The sequence below is a fragment of the Ambystoma mexicanum genome, chromosome 6q, assembly GCF_040938575.1.
Source record: "Ambystoma mexicanum isolate Mex_15411 chromosome 6q, UKY_AmexF1_1, whole genome shotgun sequence".
In the NCBI taxonomy this organism is placed as follows: Eukaryota; Metazoa; Chordata; class Amphibia; order Caudata; family Ambystomatidae; genus Ambystoma; species Ambystoma mexicanum.
The window spans coordinates 1,185,278,883-1,185,306,048 of NC_090937.1; the positions used below are offsets into that span (position 1 = coordinate 1,185,278,883).

The 27,166-nt window shown below is 45.3% G+C and overlaps 1 protein-coding gene across 5 annotated transcripts in view; it reads right to left on the reverse strand.

Moving 5' to 3' along the window:
- Positions 1 to 27,166, reverse strand: part of TBC1D1 (TBC1 domain family member 1) — a 1,823,125-nt gene that overhangs the window by 1,714,577 nt on the left and 81,382 nt on the right. For all 5 annotated transcript variants that reach the window (XM_069631813.1, XM_069631816.1, XM_069631814.1 and 2 more), the window contains exon 2: positions 13,287 to 13,750. In XM_069631813.1, the coding sequence (XP_069487914.1) occupies positions 13,287 to 13,706 (420 nt within the window). In that variant the 5' untranslated portion in view covers positions 13,707 to 13,750. The remainder of the gene's footprint in view (positions 1 to 13,286; positions 13,751 to 27,166) is intronic.

The window sequence follows — 27,166 nt, forward strand, 5'->3', positions numbered from 1 at the left end:
GATGCAGCATACCTCTCGACACTTATCCAGATGTGGGAATGATGGTTTCGACAAAGGTCACCAATGCATTGCGACACAAGGGGACACAGATGTTGCGGTAAGAGTCAACCTCCTAGCTCGGGTCCCATTGGTGCTGGAATGCCGAGATTTTGCAGGAGGCCCTTTTGTAGAACAAGCGGAGGAGCCCCACAGTTCCAAACTGAAACAAGAGACAATGCTCTACCGCGATAGGCCAAACTGGAGTTGGCCAGTCCACCGATGGTCTGAGAAACACCTCCAAAGACTCCAGATTGCAGAGTACTGAGCAGGCATTGGGAATTGCAGGTCCCACCACTCCAAGGGTCGAAGTACCACCGAATGACTTCTAAAGATCACTGACCAGACAGAGCTCCATCAGGACAGCAGCAAAAGCTGGTCTCCTGGCCTTCTCAGGACAGGTCCACGGGTCTTCTGACATCTTGACAGCTGGGCAGGATACTTAGCTCCTCGCAGGATGTCTGGGAATGGCAGCAGGACTCCTCTTCTTATCTAGAAACTCGGGTGAGACAGAAACTCAGCCCACCAATGGAAGATCTGCCCCTCACATACACACCAGCAAAGGTCCAATCAGGACCACTGCTGGCGAATCTCATGCATACTCTCTAGACATAAGGAAACAAGTTTGTGGATTGAGACCAGACAGTCCCAATCCACTTCCTGAGTACACGTGGCCTTGCACTAGCCTGAGAAAACCAAGCCTTTCCTAGGCCGTGTATGACCATGAAAGGAATTTCCTGACCTGGCAAGGCAGGAAGAAGGCCAACAAACTAAATCTCCAAAAGAACAAGCAAAAACCTTGTGGCACGGCCATGTTAGGACACTAGCCACAGTTAGTAGCCAAAAGCAGCAAACGCAGTAAGGCTAACAAAAAGTATTGCAAAAATAGTAAAACTGCAACTGCTGCCACCAGCTTGTCTTTAAAGTAACCAAAATATCCCTTTCAGTGTAGTCTAGGGTCATACACAAGAAACCCTATTACAATTCATTGTAAGATGCATTGTGCAATGATAAAAAGTTAACTAAAAAATAGATTTCATGTAAAAAAAAAAAAAAAAGGGAAATATAGTTTCCTAGTGCTGACACTCTGATGGACTGGTCAGTGTATCCTAACAATGAACAAAAGTGGAGTGAAGCTGAAGGCTTCACTTCACTAGAAAAAGTCAGGAAATTGTACAAAAACAAAAGAAAAAGATTTGGAGGTCCATAGAAATGGAGGGAACGTACTAAAAAGAGAAAACCTTCCTAACAGAACCCTGGTTCAGGAGCCCTTTTTGGAGACTGCCAAGCTTCCACCCTGGCTAGCCCCCCCAACCCACTTAAAGTCATGGATCTAGGATCTGTTGACAGAAGGACATGTTTCTGAAAATCGAAATCCGACAAGTATTATTCAGGGCATTGTTTTTACTGAACTACAAACGAGGGTCATTGCTACATATTCAAGCCTTTTGTTTACTTCACTCATTTGACATGGTATTTCTTTTAGCCCAAGGCTAAACATTGCATCTAAGTAGATTCTGGGACACCAGAGAAGTAAGTGTAAAATAGGGAAGGTTCCATACAAAAGCTAAATTGTATGTGCTTTCTGAATGATACTAGCAGCAATAAAAGAATGGAAACTTTCATGAGAATAGTTAGAAACATCATCGCCACACTATATGTTGTGTTTCTTGAGCAACCAAAAACTCTGGTTGCAGAGGATCTGTGCTGATAGGTAGGGGCGGGGGCTGAAGAGGCAAGTTCACCTTCACAAACATGGCACCAAGGATCACGTGTAGAATAACAGCTACACTATGGGAAATTGGTACAGGAGTTTACTGTTGTGAGTCACACATACCTCTAGCCAAATAAATGGTGGTAGAAGAGAAATATAAATGTGAAAGGTGGCAGTAGAATTTACAAAACAACAGACCTCATTAAGAACATCCACTGATTGGCTTCTAAAATCATTTACCGTTATGATACTTGGTCCTATGGCATTACCACGGGATTGCGATAGATGGGATGGGATTATGGGAGGTGAAATTGAGGGATTAGCCTAATTTTTAGATCCCAGACAACTCCATGGGGATTTGTGGTAGATTTACCAGTTATTCCGGCGATATTTGGAGGATTCACCTCCAGCATTTGCTGGAGGTAAATCCTTCATTTTACCTCCAAAGTCAGAATTCAGCAGTGTTGTAAAAATGATGAGTTTTACGTTACTGCGGAAGAAAAGTGTCTGAACACAATTAGCACCACTGTTTTTATTGCACCCCAGAACTTGTAATGAGGCCCAATGCATCTATCCTGATCGCAGACAATTTAAAACATATTTAGACAGGGGGCTTACTGAGCAAGAAAAGAAAAAGAGGACACTGTGGTGGAGCTACTAGAGATGGTATCAGGCGCTGTATTTGGGTTTATATCATGAAAAAAGGCACTCTAACTAAAGGTGTTGCTTCTTAATCTTGAGAGGTAATACTGATTTGTGAAAAATTATGAGATTATTTGGAAGGAATTGGGTTTAATTTGGTATGCATTTTTAGGTGTGAAATGCACAGTGAGGCGTGGAGACTCAGGCTCACTGTACCTATCTTTTGCAAGTATATGTACGTGACAGACTAAGAACTAAAGCCTTGGATAGTGAGTGCTCGGTAACTCTGCCGTAAGTCAATTCTAGTGGTAAGTGTGACTATAACCTAACTGTGGAACAATCTTCGAGAGGCTCAGAATCCATGTATGTCCCTATTTTCAGATTCTGATCACGCACTAGCATGAGTCTGAAACCTTTGTTTCTCCAGGGATCATGGGAGTGGTAGTCCTAAACTGCTGGAGAGTCGCAGGTTGCAGGCCCCTGGCTATAGGGATACCTTGCGCGAGATACTTATGGGCACTTGAAATCCCAAGGTGAATGACTAGGGTGAATGGGCATGGTGGCATGAATGTGTGTGCAGGTAGATGTTTTACAGGACTACAACCTGGTGGGCTGTGGGAATACGTACATAATTTATTTCATTTGTATAGCACGCATACGGCACTGAGGCACAGTTACAGTTACAGAACTTGCTCAAGATTTCATAAAACAATGCAAAGGGTGACACAGGTAAATATTAACACAGGTACATATAAACCAATTGACATTATCATAAAGCGAAGTGAAGTAGTGTAACAGGGTTAGTTTACTAGCAGGTAAGAGTAGGGGAAGGGGGGAGTTGTGGGTTAGGAGAGGAGCCGAGTTTTGAGGGCTTTTGCACAAGACCCAGCAGGATTTTACTGCCCTCAGGGAGGGTGGGAGGCAGTTCCAAGGTTCAGCAGCTAGAGGTAGGGGAATCTTGAGCCACCTGCTTTGCATCTCTTCACTTTGAGCATGGATAAGACGATCAGTGTAGGGGGTCCTGGTGGGTCATGAAGAGTGAGTTTTGGTAATGTTTGAGAGAGGTATGGCGGGCTGTATTGGAGAGGCACTTGTGAGCAATGGATAGAGTTTTGAAGGTGATGCGCTCCTGGATGGGGAGCCAATGTGCTTCTCTTCTTGCTCTGGGGGTAGGTTCTCTTTTGGGGATATTAAGGGCTTCTCTAAAAGAACTATTTTGGATGACTTGGAGTTTGTGGATGTCACCAGCATAGGTGCCAGCAAATAGAGCATTGTAATAATCGATCCTGGATCCAATGATTGCGCGGGCGATGGTTAGGCAGCTGGTTTTAGAGAGGAATGGTCTGGCTGCATTTAGGACCTTGGTGGCGTAGGCTGCTGAGGAGGCAATGGCGCTTGCCTGTCTGGGCTTCCGTCACCCTATTTGGGTGTACTACCTCTATTGAAATGTGTGTGTTAAAATGTAATTTAGGATCGTCGAAAACATATTTTGCCTGTTGTGTGCCTTTTGTACAGTTTATTATTTGATCTGCAGCAGTACCTTCCACAGGCCTCCATAATTCCTTCCTTCCATACCTCACCTCGTGGAGGCTCTACTGGGCCTAATTTGTTCTGGGGCAAAGTTGATGAGTGTGAGAATATGTGCACTCTCAACGGAAGGTTGCTTTATTTCAACGAATGTTTCGGGAATGCAAATGTGTATTTATTGTTGCTTTAAAAGGCCCTATCTGTGAAATGTAGACGCTTTGTAGCAGAGCTGAATAAAGGAGGGAAAGCGGAAATGGTGAGGAAATGAAGAAGTGGGGGGGTCTCATCATCCACAGCTTTGGAACATTCCAGAGTCGAACAAAGTGCTAAGAAGTTGGCAGGGTGGTGGTGCTGAGGGCGACATGCCATGGAAACATAGTATTACATAATAATTGATAAGCAAGATGAGCACAGTACAAGTAAAAACTCCCGAAAGTGTAAAAGCCAGAAAGTGTCTTCAAGGGAGCCGCAACCTGAGTGGCATGATCCTGAATGGTGAATAAGGCCCTGGCAGCCGTACCAAGAGCATGTGGTCTGATATGTCTGGATAGTCAGGCTAGAGTCCTCTCACAAAGGTGAGTCTGACTTTTTTTAATGGAACACTGGCAAGCCTTCTTCGCTCCTGAGTAAGAGTAGCATATCATTCCATAACCTTACTCCTGCAGTGTCCAGAGTTTTGGCCCCTCCCCCCCAAACCCCTTCTCTTCTTGAAGGTGTAGTTTGAACCAGAGTTCCCAAGAGGACGGTGGTTGATACACATGACTGGAACACAATGCAGGTGTCAACTGGCAGCCAGTAGATGGGGTTTGATGCTGGTGTGATATGCTTCCTATGCCTCGACCCTATGATTAACTAAGCTACCTTATTTTGGATTAGCTGGAGTGTACAAGGCCTTTAGGGAGGTCTCGTTAGATATTTTCTACATGGTACATCAGTACCTGCTCATCTAATGTTCTATTATTCTCCTTCTATGACATCCCTCCCCATCACTACACAAGCCTTCTATGCAAAAACACTTGGGGTAATCTGCGATGTGTTCCTGATCTTCAAATTCAAGCTATACCTGTGTTCTTTTTTTAGTCAACACACTTTGTTCAGGTCAAGTTGGGAGACTTGTGCCTGATTGGATAGGAGTTGTGGGCCATTGTCGAGGGTCTTCATTTTAGTTTAAACTTAGGGCTATCTGGGTTGTGGATATTGCTGGCATTCTGTGTGGGCAGTCTGAAGATGTACACTGCCTAGCTCTGGGGGTCATCAAGGTGATGACTCAGGGGGCCAAGTGCCACCTTGAGCTAGTAGATGTTGAGCTTGATGCCCGTATGTGGAGGATCCCCTGGTCTCCTTACCTTGTCCCTGATCAAATGGCAAGGGATAAGAGTGCCACATCACAGGTCAGTCTTAGGGGCCTGGACTCCCCCCATTCCATCAGCCAATTAATGCATGACAGCCCGAAATGCCTTTACGTTGTCCAAACCCTTTGTGAGAACTTGCAGGGAGATAATAAGGCACCTCACTGCAATTACAGGCCACAAGTGCAGACCCTCAATTAATTGTCCATCCAGAAGGAGGGGGAAACACTGTATTAAAGCAACCAGCCCCATTTGGTCGGTGTGGGTTTCAGGAGCAGGAGGCTGGTGAATGGAGTGCAGTGGAATAAGCAGAGGCTAGTGAGATTGAGGAGGGTTGCGAGGTGGTAGAAGTGTAAAGTAGGAAGATGTGGTGAGAGTTATGAGGGTGAAGGAAGAGATGATAATATCAGGGGCAAGAGAGGACAGGAGGCGGTGATGAGAGTTAAGAAAATAAAGGAAGAGGTGGTAGCAGGGCAGGGGGCTGTAGTGAGAGTTAAAGGGCTGTGGGGATTGAGGAAATGATACACGTCACCCTTAAATATGATGCAGTGGGTCTTTATTTATTTAAGAGTATCAGGTGGTAAAAAAAAGGACTGAGCTGAAGAGAGGATTGTCTCTTAGAAAGCCAGAGCCTGAAGGTTTCATCAGGCCCACTCGGCTTTAGTCTGGACCAAACAGTGAGGGGAGGAGGGTGACTGGGACAGGGTGGTTATTGTTAGTTCAGAGGGGTGAGTAAAGAAACAGGAGGAATCCCAGGTGCGGCTACACCCCAGGGACACCTCTCTAACTCTCCCTACAGGTTATTTTCAGTGACATGGCAATTTACAAGACTTTACGCCCGAGTGGGTCATGGGATCAGAACAGGTCAAACAGAGAAGAAGGGTTTGGGTCATGCTCAAGCCAGAGTTGGCAGGTCAGCTGAGGAAACCCTTCTTAAACTGTGCATGTGATAATTGAGCCAGAGGTCAGGAAGACCTAGGAACTCACAAACAGCTGAAGAGACATTGGATAAGGGGCGAGCATCTGAGTAAAATGGACCCAATCCCATCTACAGAATCCATCCAAAACATGACTTTATTTGGGAAGATGCCATTTTCACTTAAGATGGCCCTGTTTGCAAGATATACCCTAATAAGAGATAGCGAATTACAACATATAGGGCCTCATTACACGGATGGCGGAGAACCATGGCGCTATTAGCGCCATGGTTCATGCCTTTAAAATACCGGCACCGCCTTGGTGGAAAGGGGAATTACCGCCCCATTCCAAGGTTGGCGGGGCGGTAATCCCCCCTTCCACCATTGCCCTTCCCCATTCCCATTTTTGCCCCATAGGGCTCAATGGGAATGGGGAAGGCGCTAATTACGGTACCGCAAATTGCGGTACCGTAATTAGCTCCCTGGGTCCCTTTGCGGGTTGGTTTTTAACGCCTGCAAAAAGCAGGCGTTAAATCCCCCAACCCGCAAAGGGACCTCGTAGTAAGGCGGTAAGGATTTACGGGTACCGGTATTTTACCGGTACCTGTAAATCCTTACCGCCATCCATGTAATGAGGCCCATAGTCTTCATGTACCTCTTGGTCCCAGGCAGAGCCTTGTGACAGTAGATTGTTCTTTTAGTTCATTAGGCTGTTGTATTAGTATAGAGCCCAGTTTGCTATGCAGTCCAGGGATATAGCACACGCTCATTATGCCACGTCTCACAGTGACATCAAGAATCAAGGGCCCAGCATGCTCTGCATCTGGCAATGGTGCCTTCAGAGAAATAGCACCCAGCTCACTCTTGGTGGTGGGTCCTTGTGAGCCTCTCTCCATCTCAGCCATGCTTCCTAATCCTCTTCCTGTGCTGTGGTCACTCTTGCCTTAGCTCGCTCTCACTCCCTCTTGTCATGATAATTCCAGCGCATGGCTTTTTATACATTCAGTCCTTTACAATTACCTGCAGGAGTTGTCTCCACACGAGTACCTAGAATTGTAAAGGCCCACCAGCAATCTCAGTGTTAGGAAGAAGTCCTGCCTTTTCTTTGGTGTCTATGTGGCACTGCAGTGTAAAATGAAGTTTTGTCTTTGGATCCACAAGGCTGCGCCCTATTCTTAACAGGCTTCATGAGTGTTGTCTGCTGGTGGCTTCTTTTCAAATTGCTCTGCCAGCAAGAATGCCAAGCTGGGATCTCTAGGGGTTGAGCAAAGTCCTCAAGATACGTGAGGCACATGTCAAATGAGGGGTTTCGAAGGCTCAGACTCAGGGTCATATCGCACTCTGGGTCATATGTGGAAGTCGCAGCCTTTCTCAACCCTGTCCCATTGGTTTGGAGACCTTTGTAAGGGATCTTTTCTCGGATTGCAATCTCTTAACAGACCACAGAGATGAGCCAGGAATCTGACTTTATCACACTAGGTTGTCAAAATTCTCTATAAGCAGTTTCAGGCTTTTAGACTTCTGTCACAACTCAGCTCCTTCAAATATCTGCAATATAGGGAAGTATCCCCAAATAAATCCAATGATAAGGCCCAGCAAGAGTAACGGAATTGTTCATCAGATAAAATTAGTGAAACCATAGGGGCCTTGGGGCAATGAAAAGATAACACAAGTATAATAACAATTCTAAAGAAAACATATAAATGCATTGAAAAAATAAAAAAACATTTTTTTAAACATGTTAAAATAATATCTTTAAACGCAAAGTATTACACGAACAAAGAATTCAATTTGTAGACCAATTGTCATTAACCAATGTTGCATAATAGAATGATGCACACACACAATTACTACCGAGTTCACAATAGCATCACAAAACATCACATATACCAAATATAAATATTCAACAATAAAAACATATCTTGTCCATCACCATCTACAATCTGAGCTGGTTTTATGATTTCATTGCAGCTTTTGATTGTTTGGTAGCAGGCTAGTCATCACAGGGCTACATTTTTTGTTTTCATGTAATCATTACTCAAATGTATTCGGTAGTTCCAAGTGCAGGTCGACTTTATAACTTAGGTTTGGGCTGCTAACAGTCCTTTCAAGGGTCACATCTCCTCTGGGACCACCCCATTCTCAGATCCTTCATCAGGCAATCATCAGGCAAGGGCATGTCGCCTGGATTTGCCCTTTTAGCTACAGAGTAAAGAGTCATCAAATCAAATCCCTCTCCTATGTCCTTTCTGATCACCGAATGGCTCAGCTCCATCTTTTAATTCTGTTTTGCTTTTAGGCCAGTTGTGCTCTCAGGTCTGCAGAGAAACAGCTACTACTGGTAACCGTGTATTTCTCTCACAAAGCACTGAAGCAGAGGAGCCTTTACTTTACACTCCGCTGGCAGCGGACATTGCTCTGCAATGTGCACTGTCCGCGTGGAGGGCCTGATAAAACTGCTTCAGGTCCCTGATCAGGCCTGCAAATCTTAGGTTTGACCCTCATGTGCTAAAGCAGGCGGCTTTTCTGAACATATGTTGTTTACCAAATTAACATGTTGCGCTCACACATATATATGTGTCACTATTGAAAAGCTCTATTTTGTTCAAAATACATTTATTGGTAAAGGCCTGGGCCCAGGAACGTCATTTCACCAAAATGCCAGGGGTGGCGGAAGTGACATCACATGACCCTTGACCTCTGATGCCATCACAGGAAGTAATGTCATTTGACCCCACCCAGAAGTGATATCACGGGAAGCGACAGAACACGACCTTTCACCCCTGTATCGTTAATATCAGTGTGTATAGGCCCATATTATCAAATTACTGTGAATGCAAGCAGACGTCCAAGGCCAATTATTGATAAGGATGTGTTATCATATAGCAATTACGCTTAAGAGCTTTACATAGAACAAATATACATACAATATCATCCAACTTGTGTTGGTACTAATTTATCAACCTCAGAAGGATGAATGGCTGAGTTGGCCATGCCGGGGTTCGAACTTGCAAATCACATACACATCGCAGCAGCGAGAGCTCAACCCACTGAGCTATCTTACCGGCTATAGTAAAATGAGCAATTACATGTCTGAATGTTCTCAAAGTCAGAAAGCAAATTACACTCTGTAGTGGATACCATTACATTGGTAACAGAGATTTAACTGCAGGCCAGTTCATCTGCAGGTTTGGTGCAAAGTTGAACACATGTAAAGCCTGTGTGGATCTACTTTTCAGGCTTCAGAGGTTGGCAAAATACATACCATTGGGAAGGTTCATAACTGTATTGAAGAATTTAGAGTAGCGCAGAGAAAGTAGCGCACTTACACGGCATCCCATACTCTGGGCACTCCTTACCTCAGACATGCAAACAAACATCCTGAACAGTATGCCATGGAGATAGGAAAGATAGACACATTACAACAAAGCGTTAATTGTGGCACAATGAAATCAAGGGTCACTTTATGTGCTATGGTCAAACATGTCTACACTGTGCACAAGCTTTTATGTACAATGATTTTGTCAAGTGACAGAGGACACCGAGATGGAATGTCTTGCAATGATTGTAACAAAGGCAACGGCAGAAAAAAACACGCAATAACTGCAACTTGCAAAAAGCAACATACATAGTCCGAAATGGATGCTCATTCTACTCGAAATGCTTTCAGTTGTTTTCTGCATTGTGAATTTGAGGTGTTTAAGAACAGACTAAATCAGTGACTCACCCTCTGAAGTGTGCCTGAAATAAACCTTTAATGAGTCTAGCAATTATTGTATAGAATTCCAGAAAGACAAAGTATTTGTTATTCCTATTATTTCTTATTTAGGGTCACTGCTGGTAATGCTAGTAATGTTCACCCTGGCTTTACCCAACTCAGGACCGCCTTGTAACCCGGTCCTCACTCTCCACTGTAACTACCTTGTACCCTGCTCGTTATATACTCTATTGTTGTAACCCGGTCCGTACTCTCCACTGTAACTATCTCGTACCCTGCTTGCGGTATACTCTATTCTTGTATGTAACTACTCAGTGCCTGGACTAATGTATGCTCTGTCTGGTGTATTAAGATGTTTGTGTAACGATATGTAACTCTGCTGTGCACATGATTACGCGCCCAGCTACCTGAGGGTTCGGATGCGCTTTATAAATAAACAAACTAAACTAAACTAAACTGCTCAAAGTGTCACACTTGTGGAACCCCCTGTTTTTTTTAAGAGGCTTGAACAAGAAAGCCAGCCACTCCAGAAACATAGAGCCACATGGTGTTGGCCACTTGCTTTTTTTTAGGGGTAGCTAGCAAGGAAGGTCACAGGGGTAGCAAGAGGCACAGTGGTAGCAATGGAGATTCCAGGGGTCGCAGATGTGACCCCTGATGACCCCCAAATGACATCCCTGCCTGGGTCTTCTAGGTGGCATCTATCTACCGTATTGTTAAACAGAACAATCAGACCGCAAATACGATTTACATTGTGCCTAATTTTTGGCACGCAAGACATTTAGCATTAGTACCCAGCACGCCGCGTCCACGGGAAACACTGAACGTCGATTGGTTAGTTTCTGAGCCATAGCACAGTGAAACCCTGTGGACGCACAAATGTCATTTGCATGCCGGATACACACTTTTTTCAAAGCATCCTTGGAAAGGAAGAAGGGACCACACATAGCCCCTTCTCCCTTTTCCGAGGTGTCCTTTTTTATTTGTATTTTTGTTCCATTCATTAGTACGGAGCAACTTCGCCCAAAATGGCGCCCTGTTGCTCCGTACTAATGAAGCAGTACGCGCGGTCTAGTATTCCTAGAACCAGCGCGTACTGCAACGAAACTTTTTCAAACGGCAAAGACATGCCACTTGAAAAGGTTTCGTAAGCCATTAGTGTTCCGGGGCTGCAAACTCGGGAAAACAAGTATCCCGAGCCTGCTGACTCCGGAATACTAATGGCAATAACCGCCTCGCCGGCGGGCCATTACTGCCTGCTCGGGCCCATAACTTGAGGCCCCGGGGCATTACCATAGGCGGTAATGACCCACCGGTGAGGCGGATTTTGCCACATTAATGCCTAGGAAATGGGGTCTGTTTTCATTGCTAGCGATGCATTTGCACAAGCTGCCTTGATCACAAAGCAAATCAAGGTGCTCTAAAATAACACAACATTTCTGCTAATAGAAAGAATTCAGCTGCATCCCGATATAAATCATTGTTTATACTTGGTGCAGTACATTTTTAAAGTCAGTTATTTTTCTCCATTATAAAGAACGCATCTGAACTGTTATTTCCATGTTCAGCCATTTTGAAATGTCAATGCATATGAGCCAAAACTAGCCCAACACTTGTTATAGTATATTATACAATAGGTACTATATTAAAAGTGTAAACGCTTATTGTTCTAATCTGTACTGTAATTTTCACTTTCAACCATTTTGAAATGTCAGTGCATAGGAAGTAAAACTAGCCCAACACCTGTCATAGTATATTATATAATAGCTACTATGGTAGAAGTGTAAAAGCTTAGTCTTCAAATGATACAATTGTAGGGAATTTCCTGATATCAAACATCAATAATTTACACAAGGGTAATTGTCTCCTAGATGTTTTGGTGATCGACTTTCAACAATATTGCTGTCTGATTATAAGCCTGCCAGGTGCTCAATAGTGGTGATTTCTCCAACTCTCTCTCCAACGCCTTCCATCAGGTATGGCACTATTCTCTGCCGCAAACCCTGCCACAGTCAGAGGTGGGCATTTCGACCACCACTTGGGTGGAGGTTAGGCTCTGTTAAGTGTGGCATGATGAAAATAATAACACATGTGCTACTTATTACAATTGAACATTATTCATTTTTACCCTATTGTCCACCATCCACCGCTGTACCTTTCTTTGTGGCATACCTCAAGCACTTTCAACTGTTTTCAGGGAGGCAAAAAAGGCTACATCAATCAAATTTAAGATAACATACAAAACCTGAAGTTGTGTTGATAATGCCATCCAACTTGTGTCTAATGCATTACATTTTTCTTCTCAAATGGTTTAACAACCTTTCAGTATCTGGCACGATATTAGATCCTGAAAACTGTATTAATCATTATTTGCTCCCGGGACATGGAGCACAGTCAATCACGTTCCGCGGATCACGGGCAGAAAACTATAATCTCAGCCTGCGTTCCACGGAACCCGCAGGCTGCCTCCCTTGCTGCTGTCCACCATCTCTGGTGTTGCTCGGGCTGTTAACTTTGGCTATCGGGCCGTTAACTCCATTCTAGCCCTTGGGACTGTGTGTTAATGCCACATTCATTGCAGCAACTACATTCACACCAGATTCCGCCACAACACCACCATCTCCACTAAAGGCAGAGCACAAATCTAGTTCACCAAAATCCCCCAATCTCACACTGCCTCACAGTGGTACTATTCATCTACAATTCCTTATGTTAGGTTTTAGGTACTGACTACAATTTAGGGTTCTCAGGAGCATCTTCCAGTAGCAGACTTGTCAGCCATGTACTGGGAGCTGAGGCTCTCCTTCCCCCTCTCAGGTATAGCAGCCTGATGCTTCCTCCTCCTTCTCCAGGGGATTATTCATTGCAATTCAGCCATCTTGCTCCTATTGTAACCCTCCACATGAGCACTGTTTGGTAGGGAGGTTCCATCCAGTTCCACCCAATTCCATCAGAATTTTATTGGCTCTGAGAGTTTTAGCTCTGCTCTCTTCCCATCATGCTCTGCTTTCTGGCCACTGCCGCATGCCAGCGATAGGTCATGTGATGATATAAAGCAAGTTGGCCATTTTAGATTTTGTCAGCTACTCTTTGTTTGTCTACACCATCACAAGGACAAGCTTGGAATGAGAATTTCAATGCAATACCAGTTCCTAGGCAAGTTATTGTTTTGGTTTCTATGACTTCTGTGCTTTTTCAGAATATATAATCTTAAAGAGGTGATTGTGAGCAGCATACAAATAAATACAGTAAAACACAGCCTCAGGAATGCAAGTTACATAATGTCAAATGTCACAATTAATGAAATTTCCATAACTTAACTTCAAATTAAAGATCCGATGAAAGGGAACTAGGAAATGTAAATGCAAGGATGGTGTACTTACCTTTGTTTCGTCAGCAGCTCTGAACACATAGCAGATATGTTGTTGCTTTCCCATTTCATCTTCCTTTATCAAGCAGGCAAAGTAGCTGGGATCTTGACTGTTGTGGATCATTTTTCGGATACACTGAGGCCTGTGTTCGAAAAGGCTGCTGCAAATGAGTGGATCCCACTCTCTGCTCACTCCGATGTCTAGCTCACAGCGGAACTGGGTTTTGGACACATAGAGACGGATTTGGGTGGTGTCGAGTAATTCTTTGGGGCTCCCCTGGGCGAGTCTTCGAATTTCAGCTACAATCCAGGGCAACATTGGAATTGTAGTCATAGGATGTACAGGCAAGAAACCAACCAGCTGTAGTTGGAAATCTGACACAGCGTCCCAGCCACCCGGATGTTCTGGTGCATTAAATGACAGGGGGTCCATCTTGGCAGAGTTTACTGTGATATTCTCAAGAATTGTCCAAATTCCTGAAATGGCAAAGTTCAGAATTTATATGCATTTCATTTTTTTAAAGTGAAGCAGTACATTTCTAGTCATTAAACATTTAACTTATTAAGGGCCTAATTCACAGAGCATTTTCCAATGGGGTTTTGCCATTATAAAACGCTTCTGTGAATTGGGCTCTTAGTGTCTTATAATGTTTTGTCATTTCTTTTAAGGGAGAAATAAGCAAAGAAACACGAGGGAATAAAGAACAAAGTCAACGAAAGCAAATGCAGTGTTCTGCATTTACAGTACACCGAACAGCTGAATACATGTTTTCCTACATTTTGATCAAATGTGTAGAGATTTGTCCACAGAGATCATCAACCTTCAATTACTAGAGAAACAAGAAAAGGAAATGCATACTAAATTTCAAACTAGTGTCAGGAAAAGCACTAATGTGGGAAAATCTCAAAATCCAATAGGGTAAGATCCAGAATTCAAAGTTTTTCCCAACAATCGCCGATTACAAAATATTTACATTTTGAAGGCGGAGCCGGTTGGGCTCCGGGATGATGACGATGTGATGCCTATGAGGTCTTGCATTATTTCTAAAGCACAAACCACGCCACAGTAGCTTCAAGGGACTAACAATAACAAACGTACAAAGCAACTAGTAATAATTAGTCAAAAAATACAGTTATAATACATTAAATAAATACATTCAGACTGTCTATAAACTCGCAATTCAGGAGAAATATTGACACCCCTCTACTGCCCAAGTCCTCATGCACCATTTGTTACATCATGAGCAGACTGGGAATAACTCAATGGTGAAAGCTTCTGGCATCCTTAAAGTGCATGAGTGGGCAACGCTCACGTCAGAGATCCAATCAAAACGTTTATCATAGGTATCCATTGTAGCCAGTCACGGCCCATCCCGAGCACTTCTAATACCTCCCTCTTCATCAGAAAACAGACTGCCCTGAATGTATTGTGAATAATCTGATTATGCCATCACTCCTTTCCCGGTGGTAGCCTCATCACATGTGGCCAGGCGATGGAAGCCACTACCTGACCCTGGAGGAGATGACCTTCAAGGGGGTGATGCACCATCGGATGCAACATGGTATCCCCCTGTCCCTGTCAGTGATACCCCTTCTGTTCCACAAGCCTTAATTACTTGTTGCCATAACTCCATTCCACCACCCAGAGAAACCAATGTGGATATCTTCCTTTGTGGTGTGCATACGTTTCCTAAAACTCATTACCATTCCTATGAAAATGAAAACACTGTGACGAGGAAGCTGCTTAGAACAATGAAGATCACTGACAGTGAGAAGCACAGAAGGTGGTCTAGTTATTGAGAACCTCACAACCAGCATGACTGGGAGAGAAACTGCTGCCTGGAGGAGTCCCGAAGAGCCATGACACAGGGAGAAGGACCCCCTTGTCAAGCTGCTCGAGGCATCCTTCCATTGGAGCTCCTGCCTGTGTGTGGCTGGGGACAGGATCCCCGGATGTGAAGCCAGCTGCAGAAGTGGCCAACCATCGAGAAGCCAGAAGACAGGGGAGAGCCGAAACGGGAAGCGAGAGGCTGACAAAGCCGCCTCTGAGTAGTGAAATTCTTGTGGAGAGGCAAACGGGAAGCAGGCAGCGAGGAAGCAGACAACCACAGAAGAAACCCAAACGCCACGAACCGGAGGAGTAGGACAAGCCTCCCCAAACACCGCACACCAAAGAAACCGCCACGCTAATGAAGAGACAGGTGCTAGATGTCTGGGAGGCTATGGGGAAAAGTGAACAAAGAAGAATAACGGGGCAGAGGACCCCAAAGGAGAAAGTGAGCCAAAATACATATAATGGATATGGACAAAGAGGAAAACCAAGATATTGTAATGAAAATGGGCACACATTAAGAGTGAAGTCTACTAACAAATATTATTGTGAATCAAGATCACAAGTGCGTCTGGAGAGATGGATTAAAAATGCCCTTGCAAGAGAGCATACCAGGCAACGTGGGGTTATGCAAGTGTATTACATAAAGCTCATGAAGGAAAAGCCCAGGCAAGAAAGTACAACAGGCATAGTGAAGTTTACAAATGTGTTGAAAAAAAGCCCTGGCAAGAAAGTATACCAGGCACACTGAAGTTAGCAGGTGTGTTGAATAAAGCTCATGAAGGAAAAGTCATGGCAAGAGAATATACCAGGCGGCCCAGTGAAGCTTGCAAGCATGATGAATAAAGCTCATGAAGAAAAAGCCCTGGCAAGAGAGTATACTAGGTGGCGTGACGTTTAGGTGTGTGTTGAATAAGGTTCATGAAAGAAAAGCCCTGGCAGTAAAGTATACCGGGCAAAACTAAGTTTGCAAGACTATCCACCTACCCCAGCACTGCCACCTCCCTTCTCGATCATTCGGCTTATGAAGCAAGTGTCAGTAGATGCCTTTGCCTCTACTTTCTCTGCTCCTCCTACTCCTATGGCTGACTCGCACCCTGACAAAGCCCTCTCTAACCTGCATCTTACTATCTCCAACACTCTAGACATCAGTGCCCCTGTCATGAGAATCTGTCTGAAGCCTACCTCCAAGTGCAACTCTTGGTACGACTACGGCCTCACCACTCAGAAACGCAAGTGCAGGGTGGCCGAGAGGAAGTGGAGGGCTTGGGGCTCATTCCCTGGGAAACTGGCCTGCCCCCTTCTCCAAAGGCAACACAGACTCTCTGTCCTCTCCAAGAAGAGGGTCCATATCCAATCGTGCATCTCTGAGGCCTCTAACAACACAGTCAAACTCTTAATATGCAAGGAGCTGGCCAATCGAACAGCAGTCTCCACCTCTCCTTCTCCCTCCCAGCCCGTCTGTTCAGCTCTGGCCTCTCCTTTCATCACTAAAACTCAAGACATCCTGTCCTCGCTTTCCTCTTCCTCTCCCTCTACCTCTCTCAGGGTCCCTTTGGCTGCCTCTCCCTCTCCTCTTCCTTTTTCCCCCCATCTCTCTGACAACACCTGAGGATGTCTCTAGACAAGTCCGATCTATGAACGTGTCCTCCGAACAGGTGCTCCCCTACATCTCCAGGACCATCAAGGACCGCATTTCCACGTTCGATCCAGCCTTGGGCGATTTCTACAATCACTCTTTCACCATTGGGTCTTTCCCCTCTCTCCTAAAGCACTCCCTTGTGCACCCCATCCTAAAAAAGCCTTCTGCCGATCCTATATGTCTAGCAACTATCGCCCAATTTCTATCACTCCTTTGCTGGGCAAACTCCTGGTAAAGCTGGCCATCTCCTAGCTTACCCTTCACACTGAATCTGTTGGCTGCCTCCATGAGCATAAGTCTCGCTTCAGAGCAGCCAGAAGCATGGAAACCGCTCTCCTGAACACCTGTGAAGATCTACTCTCTAACCTCGACTCCAGCCCTCCCTCTGTCCACATCCTCCTTGACCTTTCCTCTGCTTTCGACATGGTCAATCAAGCCACCCTGATCAACCGACTCTGTGTGAGCCTGGGCATCACGGATCAGGCCCTGGCGTGGCTGACCTCCTTCCTCCTGGGCCGTCCCTCCCAGGTCCAACTTGGGTCCTTTCTCTTCACCACCTCTCTCTCCACATGTGGAGGCCCCCAGGGCTCTACCCTCTCACTGTGGCTCTTCAAAGTCTATCTTGCCCCTTTGGCCCACCTGATCTCCACCTTCTCTGCTAACTTTCAGTGTTATGCAGATGACACTCGGCTCTCTTTCAGGCTTCCCTCAGCGTCCTCTCCTCCCTCGCTCATTCCCGACTACCTATCTGCGAATCAGGATTGGTGTGCCTCCAACCATCTTTGCCTTAATGCCAGTAAGACAGAGATCCTTCTCATTGGGACCCCTGCTCCCGCTTTCCCTCTCTCCCTCTGGCCGCCCACCTTGGGCCCTCTACCCTCACCTTCCTGTGTGGCAAAAAACCTTGGAGTCACCTCCAACTCCCCTTTCTCCTTCTCGCCTCACATCCAGGACCTTGCTAAAAAAGGCCCACTTTCAGCTGCACCTCCTCAGAGGTATTCTACCTTTTTTCATTTTCCCACAGAAGCTCACTGTCTCCAGAGCCCTGATTCTTTCCAGGCTGGACTATTGCAACAGCCTCTTACTCAATCTGCCTATCTCCACTCTTCGCCCCCTGCAACTAATCCAGAACAGGACTGCAAGATGTATCCTTGGCCTGAGCCCAGGGACGGTATCTCTCCAGCCCTGAAATCTCTCCACTGGCTCCCGGTGACTGCAGGGATCAAGTTCAAGACCTTCTGCATTGACCACAAGGCTTTCTGGGACCAGGGCTTGCACTACATCCAACTCTCTCTTCCAAAATACCTTCCTTCTAGAGCCCTTCGCTCAGCTACCACCAACTCCCTGCGGGGCAGAGGCTTCTACGGGAAGAGAGTGGGGGGTTGAACTCTCTCCTCTGCAGGCACCACCCTCTGGAACAGCCTCCCTGCATCTCTCAGACTTGAGCCGGACCACCTGAAGTTTCGGAAGCAGCTCAAGACCCTCATGTTCTCTCTCGCTCCTTTGCTAACTTACCTGTCTGCTGCGCCGACTGGTTTGCTTGGTTCCCTTAGAGCCTCACTGGGTACCAGGCTCCTCCATGACCAGTCTTCATTTGCACTGCCTTCTGGCACACTTAGGGGCTGTAACTGTATCCCCTAAAGCCACCCTGCCTCCCTCATTTACCCAGAGCCGCGCTGCCCTGGCTGCACTTACTCAGAGCCATGCATACCTGATCGCAAATCCCCTTTCCACTACCTTGCACTGTCCCCTCAGCTTCGCCTTCCAATTCTTTTGTTGCACTTGCACGATCCGAATGACACAAGGCCTAGGAGGATTGTTTGTCTTGTCCACCCTATGTATTCCCACCCTTACCTTGTAGCACCTAGAAACACTTGCGTACAGGTACCCTATAAATGCCATATCATATCAAGTGAAGTATAAAAGAGGAAAGCCCTGGCAGGGGAGTATACCAGGTAAAGATACGTTTATAAGCATTTCTAATGGAAGTATAAGAGAAAGGACTGGCAGGGGAGTATACCAGGTCAAGCCAGGTTGCTTGACGTAGAAGTCACTTTTTGTTGTTGCAGTGACAATTAAGGAAGAATCATACCCTTGAGAACTGTTGTGTTGTTGAAGAGAAAACCTAGGGAAGGGAACATTTCCCTAGAACTGTGGATTGTATCCATTGGAACTTTTGTGCTCAAGTTACACATTTACTTTGGAACTTGAACAATGTGTGCACTACCACAGCTAAAGAGATTACCCTTTTCCACCTTAGAGTTATATTTGAAGTGTGAGGGCCAAAAGAGGATTTCGAAAATAGGACAGTTTGATTTCGACATCTTGACAATGGACAGATCCTTTGTTTTTTTGAGGTAGGGAAACCAGCTCCTGCATGGATAGCAAGTTCTTTCCCAACCCCTTATTTGTTAAATAAACGTTTATAGCTAAAACGATGAGCTCTGTGTGTCCAAGTCTCATTCTTGGCTCATCACAGTATACGAAAGAGTCACTCCACAAAAGGAAACCAGCACTTTCAAACACTATTGACGTTCAGTTTACATGTCAGGAAAATGTACGTGGTTACCAAAAAGAAGTGAAAATTGCTCAAATTCACGTTCACTTTTGCAAATTTCCCCATGAAAAAGTTACTCATGAGTTAATTTCACGTCTTAAGTGCGTGCTGCTGCACTCTTCTGTGAATCAACCCCAATAGATTTCACTAAACCCTAGATATTGTGGCTGAAACGTCAACCATCCAGTCTTAGTGGGAAATACATGAGGCATCAACATGTTGGCAGTGGGAAAAGGGGGACATGACGTACAAACAGCACGAATATTTACAGCATCTACATTAATTCACGGACCGTTTGGTCATACACTATAAGTGCATTTAAAATGAGGCACAGTTGAACACAGGTGGAATAGGTAGTTCAAGTGTAGGCCAGTCAGATAGCACAGCGAGTACAGCGCTCGCTTTGACATCTGTGCAGAGCCTGTTCATGCAGGTGCGAATCCCGGCAGATCCAAACTCAGCACTCAGCCTTTCATCCTTCCGAGGTCGATACATGAGCACCACACACCGTGGGTAATAAAAAGCAGCACTCAAATGCCTGAGGGTTCGTAGCCCAAAATAAATGCAAAATTATTATTATTAGGCCTTGCTAGCTTCATCCACAGATAAGTAATTAAAAGGGTGATCTTGAAGCCCTCAATGAATGTTACATTTTAATTTCAGGGGAAGGGTGGTGCAGTGCGAGAGCCAATTTGGAGAACGAGTAGGGAATGCAGCAAGGGGGCATTACAGAAGGTGTGTGGAGGGCCTCTTATGACAGGGTTCAAGCAGGGGTAAAATAGGATATGGGGTTAGTTGGGTAGATGAGACATCTTGTGGATAGGTTTATAAAGCAGCAAAAGGAACTTAAAGAGGGACCAGTCCTTGATAGAGAGCCAGCCTCTGAGAGGAGCCAGAGAGGTTAAAGAGCACACAGGTGGCAAAGAGAACTTTGTTACGGGGAGAGTAGCTTTGTAACTTTGTTAAGAGTAGCCAAGAAGTCCCAAGAGGCTTGAGGCATAAACTAGCCTGCGGAGGACCAGAGGCATAGCCAGGATTGTGTAACATGTGGGGCCTGAAGCTAATGTAGTTGGACCCACTGCAGTGACATGAACATCTCTAAATGCCCACACAGCACATCTGAGTGGGCATTTACAGATTTTGGGTGGGCCTTGCCCCTCAGGCCCTACCCTGTCTATGCCTCTGCGGAGGACCCGAGTGGAGAGGAGCTAGTGACAGATTTTGCAGAGGTTTATTCATCTGGGCCTAGATGGAGTGGTCATGAAGAGAACAAGGATAAGGTCCCTGTTAAAGAGAACCCGCAGGCTGTGAACCTTGCTGGATGGGCTAAGGAGGTTAGCTGAAGATTAGATGGGACAGGAGATAAAGTGTTAGACATTGGTAGCTGGGAGAAAGATCATTTTGGTTTGGAAGAGTTGGTTTTAGGAAGCAGAATACCACCCAGTGACAGAAGGCCTATAAACAACTAAAGATGCAATTGGATCATTCTGGTCTGAAGGTGGAGAAGGAAAGAAAGATTTATATCTAATCAGAATAAATGGTAGTAGGAGAAACCAAAGAAAAATATCAGTTTGCTGAGAGAGGAGGGGTAGAGAGTGGACAGAAGGTGACATAGGGGGTCATTCCGAGTTGGGCGCTAAGGGTTTACAGGCACCGGCAAGGATGCTGGTGCCGGTAAACCCTTACCGCCCTATTCCGAGGTCCCTTAGCGGGTCCCAGTAGGAACGGGTGCTCTGACCACCCGTTCTCTGCGGTTCCCGTTAAGGGACCTTGGAGTTAATAACAGGCCCGCAATTTGCAGGCCCGTTATTAGTGCCTTCCCCATTCAGCCTTATGGGGGCTCAAATGGGAATGGGGAATGGTTTACTGAATGGGGACTTACCGGGTCCTCCAGGGTCGGAATGACCCGGTAAGTCCCCATTCAGCCAGACCGGACCCGGACCCAGTTTTGGAGGTAGCCATGGTGCTAATAGCACCATAGCTACCTCCAAACTCGGAATGACCCCCATAGTATTGATAGTTGGGGAACGCCCAATGAGAGGGGGTGTCAGAAGCAGTGCTATTGCACTAGGAGAAAGATGGAGGCAGTCCCTCCTGTTCCCTGATGAGAGTGAATGTGAAGGAGATGAATGTGGTCAAAAGTGTTAAACGAAGTCGAGTGGTCCAAGAGTTACAGGATAGAGCAGATTTTGGAATGTTGAACAGCAGTGTGCATACCTTTTGCTGGAATGCTAATTGGAGAAGCCAGATTGGAGAGGAGGGGATTTTATTATGTATTTATTTATTTACGGATTTGTAACAGCGCACAAAGCCTGCAGGCATCTAGGGGCTAGTTACAGTAGACTAAACAGATACAGATGTCAACATACACAGGTGGAGGTGGAAATACAGATACATTGGAGAAAGTTAGTTAAAGGGGTGAGTTCTGAGCTTCTTCCTGCAGCTGTTGTGGGAGGGTACATCTCAAAGGTGGGTGGGCTCGTTTCAGAGTGTGGAGGCACGGACTGGGATGGCCCAGGTTGTTCTTTTCCAGGTAAGGTGAGATCCAGATCAGTACCCCAGGCAACGTTCCCAGACGTGCTTTGCCCCTTATGCAATTGCAGAGACCTGCATCCCACTGAGAAGCCTCCCACAGTCCCTCAAGCTGTTTGCTGGAGTTGTTCTCGTGTGTATAATGTATCCATCTCTAGGCCCTACAATGGCTGAAACAGAAAGGCTCCAAAGTGCTGCAGCAAAACATTGAGTCTGCACCCAGTAATGATTTTTTGGTAACTAGACCGAGTGCATTATTACCCGAGGTGAAGCCAAGGGCTATAAGATGGGAAAGGTTCATTGTCCCAGATACAGACACCTACTGGGGTCGCACATGGAGTTGTTCAAAGTAAAAGAAATGTGTTTTTCTTGTGGGAATGAAATAAGCACACCCAAGTAACTTGAAATGGTTTTTAAGGGACATGGAACTATAAGCAATAAACATTATTGAAGTTTGTTGGTTTGGGGATTGACCTGTGCAAGGCAATCGGTTATGGGTAGCTGCTCAAGTCAGAATGTTGTAATGTGGTATATATACCAGAGAGTATAGGATCGGTATAAGTCCAAGCACAAAGTTACATGCTGGGTCCAGGTGCTGTTGCCACCCAACCAAGCTCTCTGACACGTGCTTTATTGTCATTAGCACCCCAGGGCCAACCCCAAAGGTGCTAAAAGTGTGTGGAAAGTTTAAGCCAACCCGCAAGGGACGCATGGGTCATCTAGAAGATGGCCCTCGTGGAAATAGAACAAAAAGCTAACGGATGGGTGTACCCCGTGACTCCAGACACCTGGAGTTATCTTAACAAAATCATGGAAATGGCGAAGCGCCTGCGTGGGTCCGCCCACGCCTCCGATAATTAAGAAGAAGAAGGAGAAGGAAATTGACGCAGAGCCGCTCTTCCATTTCATTGGCATGTGTGGGTGGAGCTTGCGAGGCAGTGGAAGCATGCGTGAAGAGGAGGGGCAAGGGAACAACAGGAGAAAAGGGTAATCCATGAATGGGAGTGTGAAGAGAAGTGTGAAGGACAGAGTGGCGGGAGACAGGTGGGTAGGGGCAGTGAGTGGCATGCCGGTGAGCAGCGAAGTGACAGAAATGTGGACACCAACATGCCCCAGCTTGCTTCGAACACAGGCTTGGATCAGTAGTTCCAGACCCCGTTTACAGCACGCTGCTTGGCTGTTGCACGCACCAAGCCATTATATATTAAATATAAATGCTTGTTATTACAGTACATGGTTGTAACAATGCACTCCCATTCCTATTGTGTAGCATTACATAATCGCTTTGCACCCTCTTTGCCTTTTCTTAACAATTAACTTATCTATTGTGTTCCCCTTGTGCCCAAAACACTCTGCAAGTCTCACATGAAAGGACCCCCATCCACCTGTCCTTCTCAGGCCCCCACAGACATGTCTGACATTAGTGACTTCAATAGTTGCCATGCTGCTGGAGAGGGGATACTGTGTTTCAAGGGGCATGTGGCCAGCAGCCACACACTCCCTCAGTCTGAACATTTCACACCTCTTCATTGACACTTGCGATCAACTTGTTTATTTATTCAGTGGCCTAGGTGAGCAGACAGTCTGGCCACTCTACCCTCCCAAGGCAGACCTAAAACAGCATTAGTAAAGCCAATGGACTTTGGCTGTCGCATGCCAAGAGCCCCCTGAATGCCCCAATAATGTCATCATGTGCCTGGAACAAGTCACCTTATGGTAGGGCATAATCCACACGTGCAGCCTTTGCCATGTGGAGTCTCAAATGCCCCAATAATGTGCTATTTATGAGTATTAAATAGATAAATTAACACACGTGTGGTCCTGCAGAGAATCCTGGATTCATTAGTGAATCATTGAAAGTGTGAATAGTTCGGAAGTCTACTGTTTTGCCTGACATTATCTTTACTACAACCTATGAAGAAATTCACTTTTTAATATGCTTTAAATTTTTTATGAATCAATATAACTCACCAAGCAGGCCAGAAGAAGGAACGCATCTACTGATCATCCGGATGACATTTAAATTGCTTCTGCGTGTATCTATTTCATATTATGAGCAGGTTTCCACTATATAAAAGGAGGAGCAAGGGAAAGAGGGTGTGGGGGTCAGCAAGGCAAACAAGGGGTGAGTGAGACTTTCATAGCACTATCTGCAGGTGCAGGGGCAGGACGAGAAAGAGGCGTGTACAGGGAGTGAGACAAAATGACCAGGAACAACGTATAGCTAGCTGATCAGGGGATGTACAGAAATAAATATCAGCAACCGGATCCAGCAGAAGCCAATTGGAAATGGTTATGCAGTGAATTTCCACCAGGACACCCTGCCTTTAAGTTAAATAAAACCAAGACAGAATAGGCCGGTTACAGCAGGGCATGGCTATCTCAATTAGTTTCATGTCAGCTGTGAGTAGGTCCTGCCAATGGAACTTCCAATTGACATCTCTCTGTAGTTCTAGTTAAGTTGGACTCCCATAAGAACATCACTTTTTGAAATGCTTTTGAAATGCTTATAATTTAGGCACTGTGCAACGAAACTGCACAAAACACTTAACAAAAAAAAGTTTGTGAATTTTGTGGGAAGGTTTTGTTCAGTTCTGAGTTACAGAGAGTGTTCTCAAACTGGTTTGTTGAATTAAAATCCTCACAGAAGAATTTTGCGATCACCTTAAATAAAAACCATTGAACAAATGTGTACCAAACTTGTGTGAGAACCTCGTGTTTGGTATGACTCGTGATCCACATCTACAAATGACTTGAAGCGCTTTGAAACACATTGTGTATAGGCGCTAAATAAATGAACTATCATATCATGTCCTTTTTTGCTGACCAGAGATTTCTTTTTCAATTCACCCAAAGGTGAACGAAATCCCTTTTTTAAATAGCCTGGAAAGCATACCCTATTCACAGACGGGCATGGCATATTATGTTTGGGGACACAGACCGGATCTGTGGATTTTAATAATGGTTAATTAAATTGGCTAGATAAAAGACAGCAATTCTGATTGGTTTGGAAATCAGGTAACGTTTCCGATAGGCAGAGAGTGTGGCCAGCATAGTTTCCTGGGTCTTGAGGACCACACATTATAAACATTTAGAAAACAGAGGTGTTGCATCTCCCTGAAGTTCTGCATGATCCCTGGCAAGTTTAGAGGGATCACAGGGGTGTGCGCTATGCCCCCAAAATACCTGCTAAATTGGGTTTGTTCATGCAGCCATATTGCATACCTCTATGACCCCATTACTTTTTCAGAGGTCACAGTGCACCCCAGGGGGCAGAAATATGCTCTTATCAAATGGTTTGCAATAGGTGCTTAGGCTATGTCCCTCAGCTAGAGTGCTAAGAATAGGGGGCGTGGTCGCACTCAACAATTCAAACATTACTCATTATTTAAATACTAATATTGGTGCTAACACAATGGTGGTTCGTAGCCTAAACTCCACCGCCCGCACAAAAGTACCACAAAAGGTCCCACAGAAAACTCGGTGGAAGCAGTGCTGCACACAGAACCGGTAAACAAATACCTTAACTCAAATGTTGAAGCAATTTTTGCACTCTTACACTCTTTCCAACAAGCTAATGCTTCAAAATATAACAATTTATACAAAACATATGTATGTATTGAGTAAAGAAATAGCAACCAATGATTTCAAATGGTATGAGAAATTCTGAAAACAAAAATTCAATAAAACAATATCCACAATGACAACAGCCTATAGTCCGTTTATTCAACAGACAATGAACACCGTAGATTCCAAGAACGTAACACCATACAAACGTATCAAAATGAATTAAAAGGACTCTGTAAACAATCAATGCTGTGTAGTAGTCTGCAGTAGTGCAACAAGGCAACCACTTCAACAAGTTTCGGGTTATCCCTTCCTTCATCAGGAAGTTAGACCCTTTAACTTCCAGGGAAGTCTGGTCAGAGGAGAGCCAATAGTATGATGGATGTATAATAGGGACCAATGTGTTCAATAAAGAACTTAGACACGTGATGTAAATGGGAAACCCAATAAACCACAGGGCCATCATAGCTCCAAAGCTGATGTATTCTTCTTGCTATATGTGGTAAATCACTCCTGTCCGGCACCCACAAACTTGAATCAACCAAAGTCACTTCATTGCCCTCACTGACTCAATCTCCTAAAGGTTTGGAAAGGCCAAGTGGCCAGCGGACACATGGGCATGCCCCAGGCTTAGTCACCATGGGCAGATAATGCCCAATGAGCATTGTTTATTTATTTATGACATTTATATAACGCCCAACCCGTTGGGTATCACAGCAGTTGGTAGAAGATACAGAGGAAAGAAGCAAGAGAGATAACTAAAGCAATACAGTACATAAGATTATTCATATTTATCGAACAGCCAGGATTTTACACGTTTGTTGAATGCCCTGTACGAGTGTTAATTTTTAATGTCCGCAGGGAGAGTGTTCCAAAGAGTTGGGGCTGTAACCTCAAATCTTGTGCCTCCTGCCCTTTTTTCTTGTAGTGGGGGGGTGACCATTTGAACGCTCGCATCAGATGTTTCTGGAAGAGCCTGTCATTGCAGTAGGTGGCTGCCTCTTTGTAGATGCACTTGTGGTCAAGAGTTAGGGTCTTAAAGTAAATCCGTGCTTTGATAGTTCTGCCTCTAAATGCCTAGTGGACAGAGCAGGTGGCTTGGACGTGGCCAGAGCAACTGGCCATGTCTATTGGGCACATAGAAGGTGCATGAGGCATGTCTGACAGACACGCCCCTGGCCATTGCTCCCACGATCATTGCCACACACCTTGCCCAATGGACACATGGGGTATCTAGTTGGCGCCTGAGGCTGCAGGCAAAGTATCCATTGAGGCATGTCCAGTGGGCATATTTGCGGTCTTGGAGAAACTTGAGGCAGACTAGTAGGCAATGCTGCGGGGAAAGTGACTTCTGGGCATAGCTGCAGGCCCTGGCCAGTTGCCACATTTGGTATCTGGAGGGAACCCCGTACAACCAGATAGCTTGGTTTAGCAGCTCTGTATTTCATTTGAGGTGGGGTCTCTTTGCAGAATAAAAGAACAAACCACATCGATTTATTTGAGCACTCAGCACTCTGGATCTTCTGGCGTGCAATCATGTTCCTCCCACTGTATCAGACTAATGCCTCAACACCTCCATATACCACGTGGGAGCCAAAAGGACAGTAATGTGCTATATAAGATCACTTTGTATTACATTACCTTACACAGACTCCATTATGAAATAATGGTGAGGCCACGAGCTCGGCTGCCTACAGTGCCATTCATGTTTCCAATATATAGTTGATGTAGTATAGGTGATGTGTCTTCTTACCACTGTTGAAT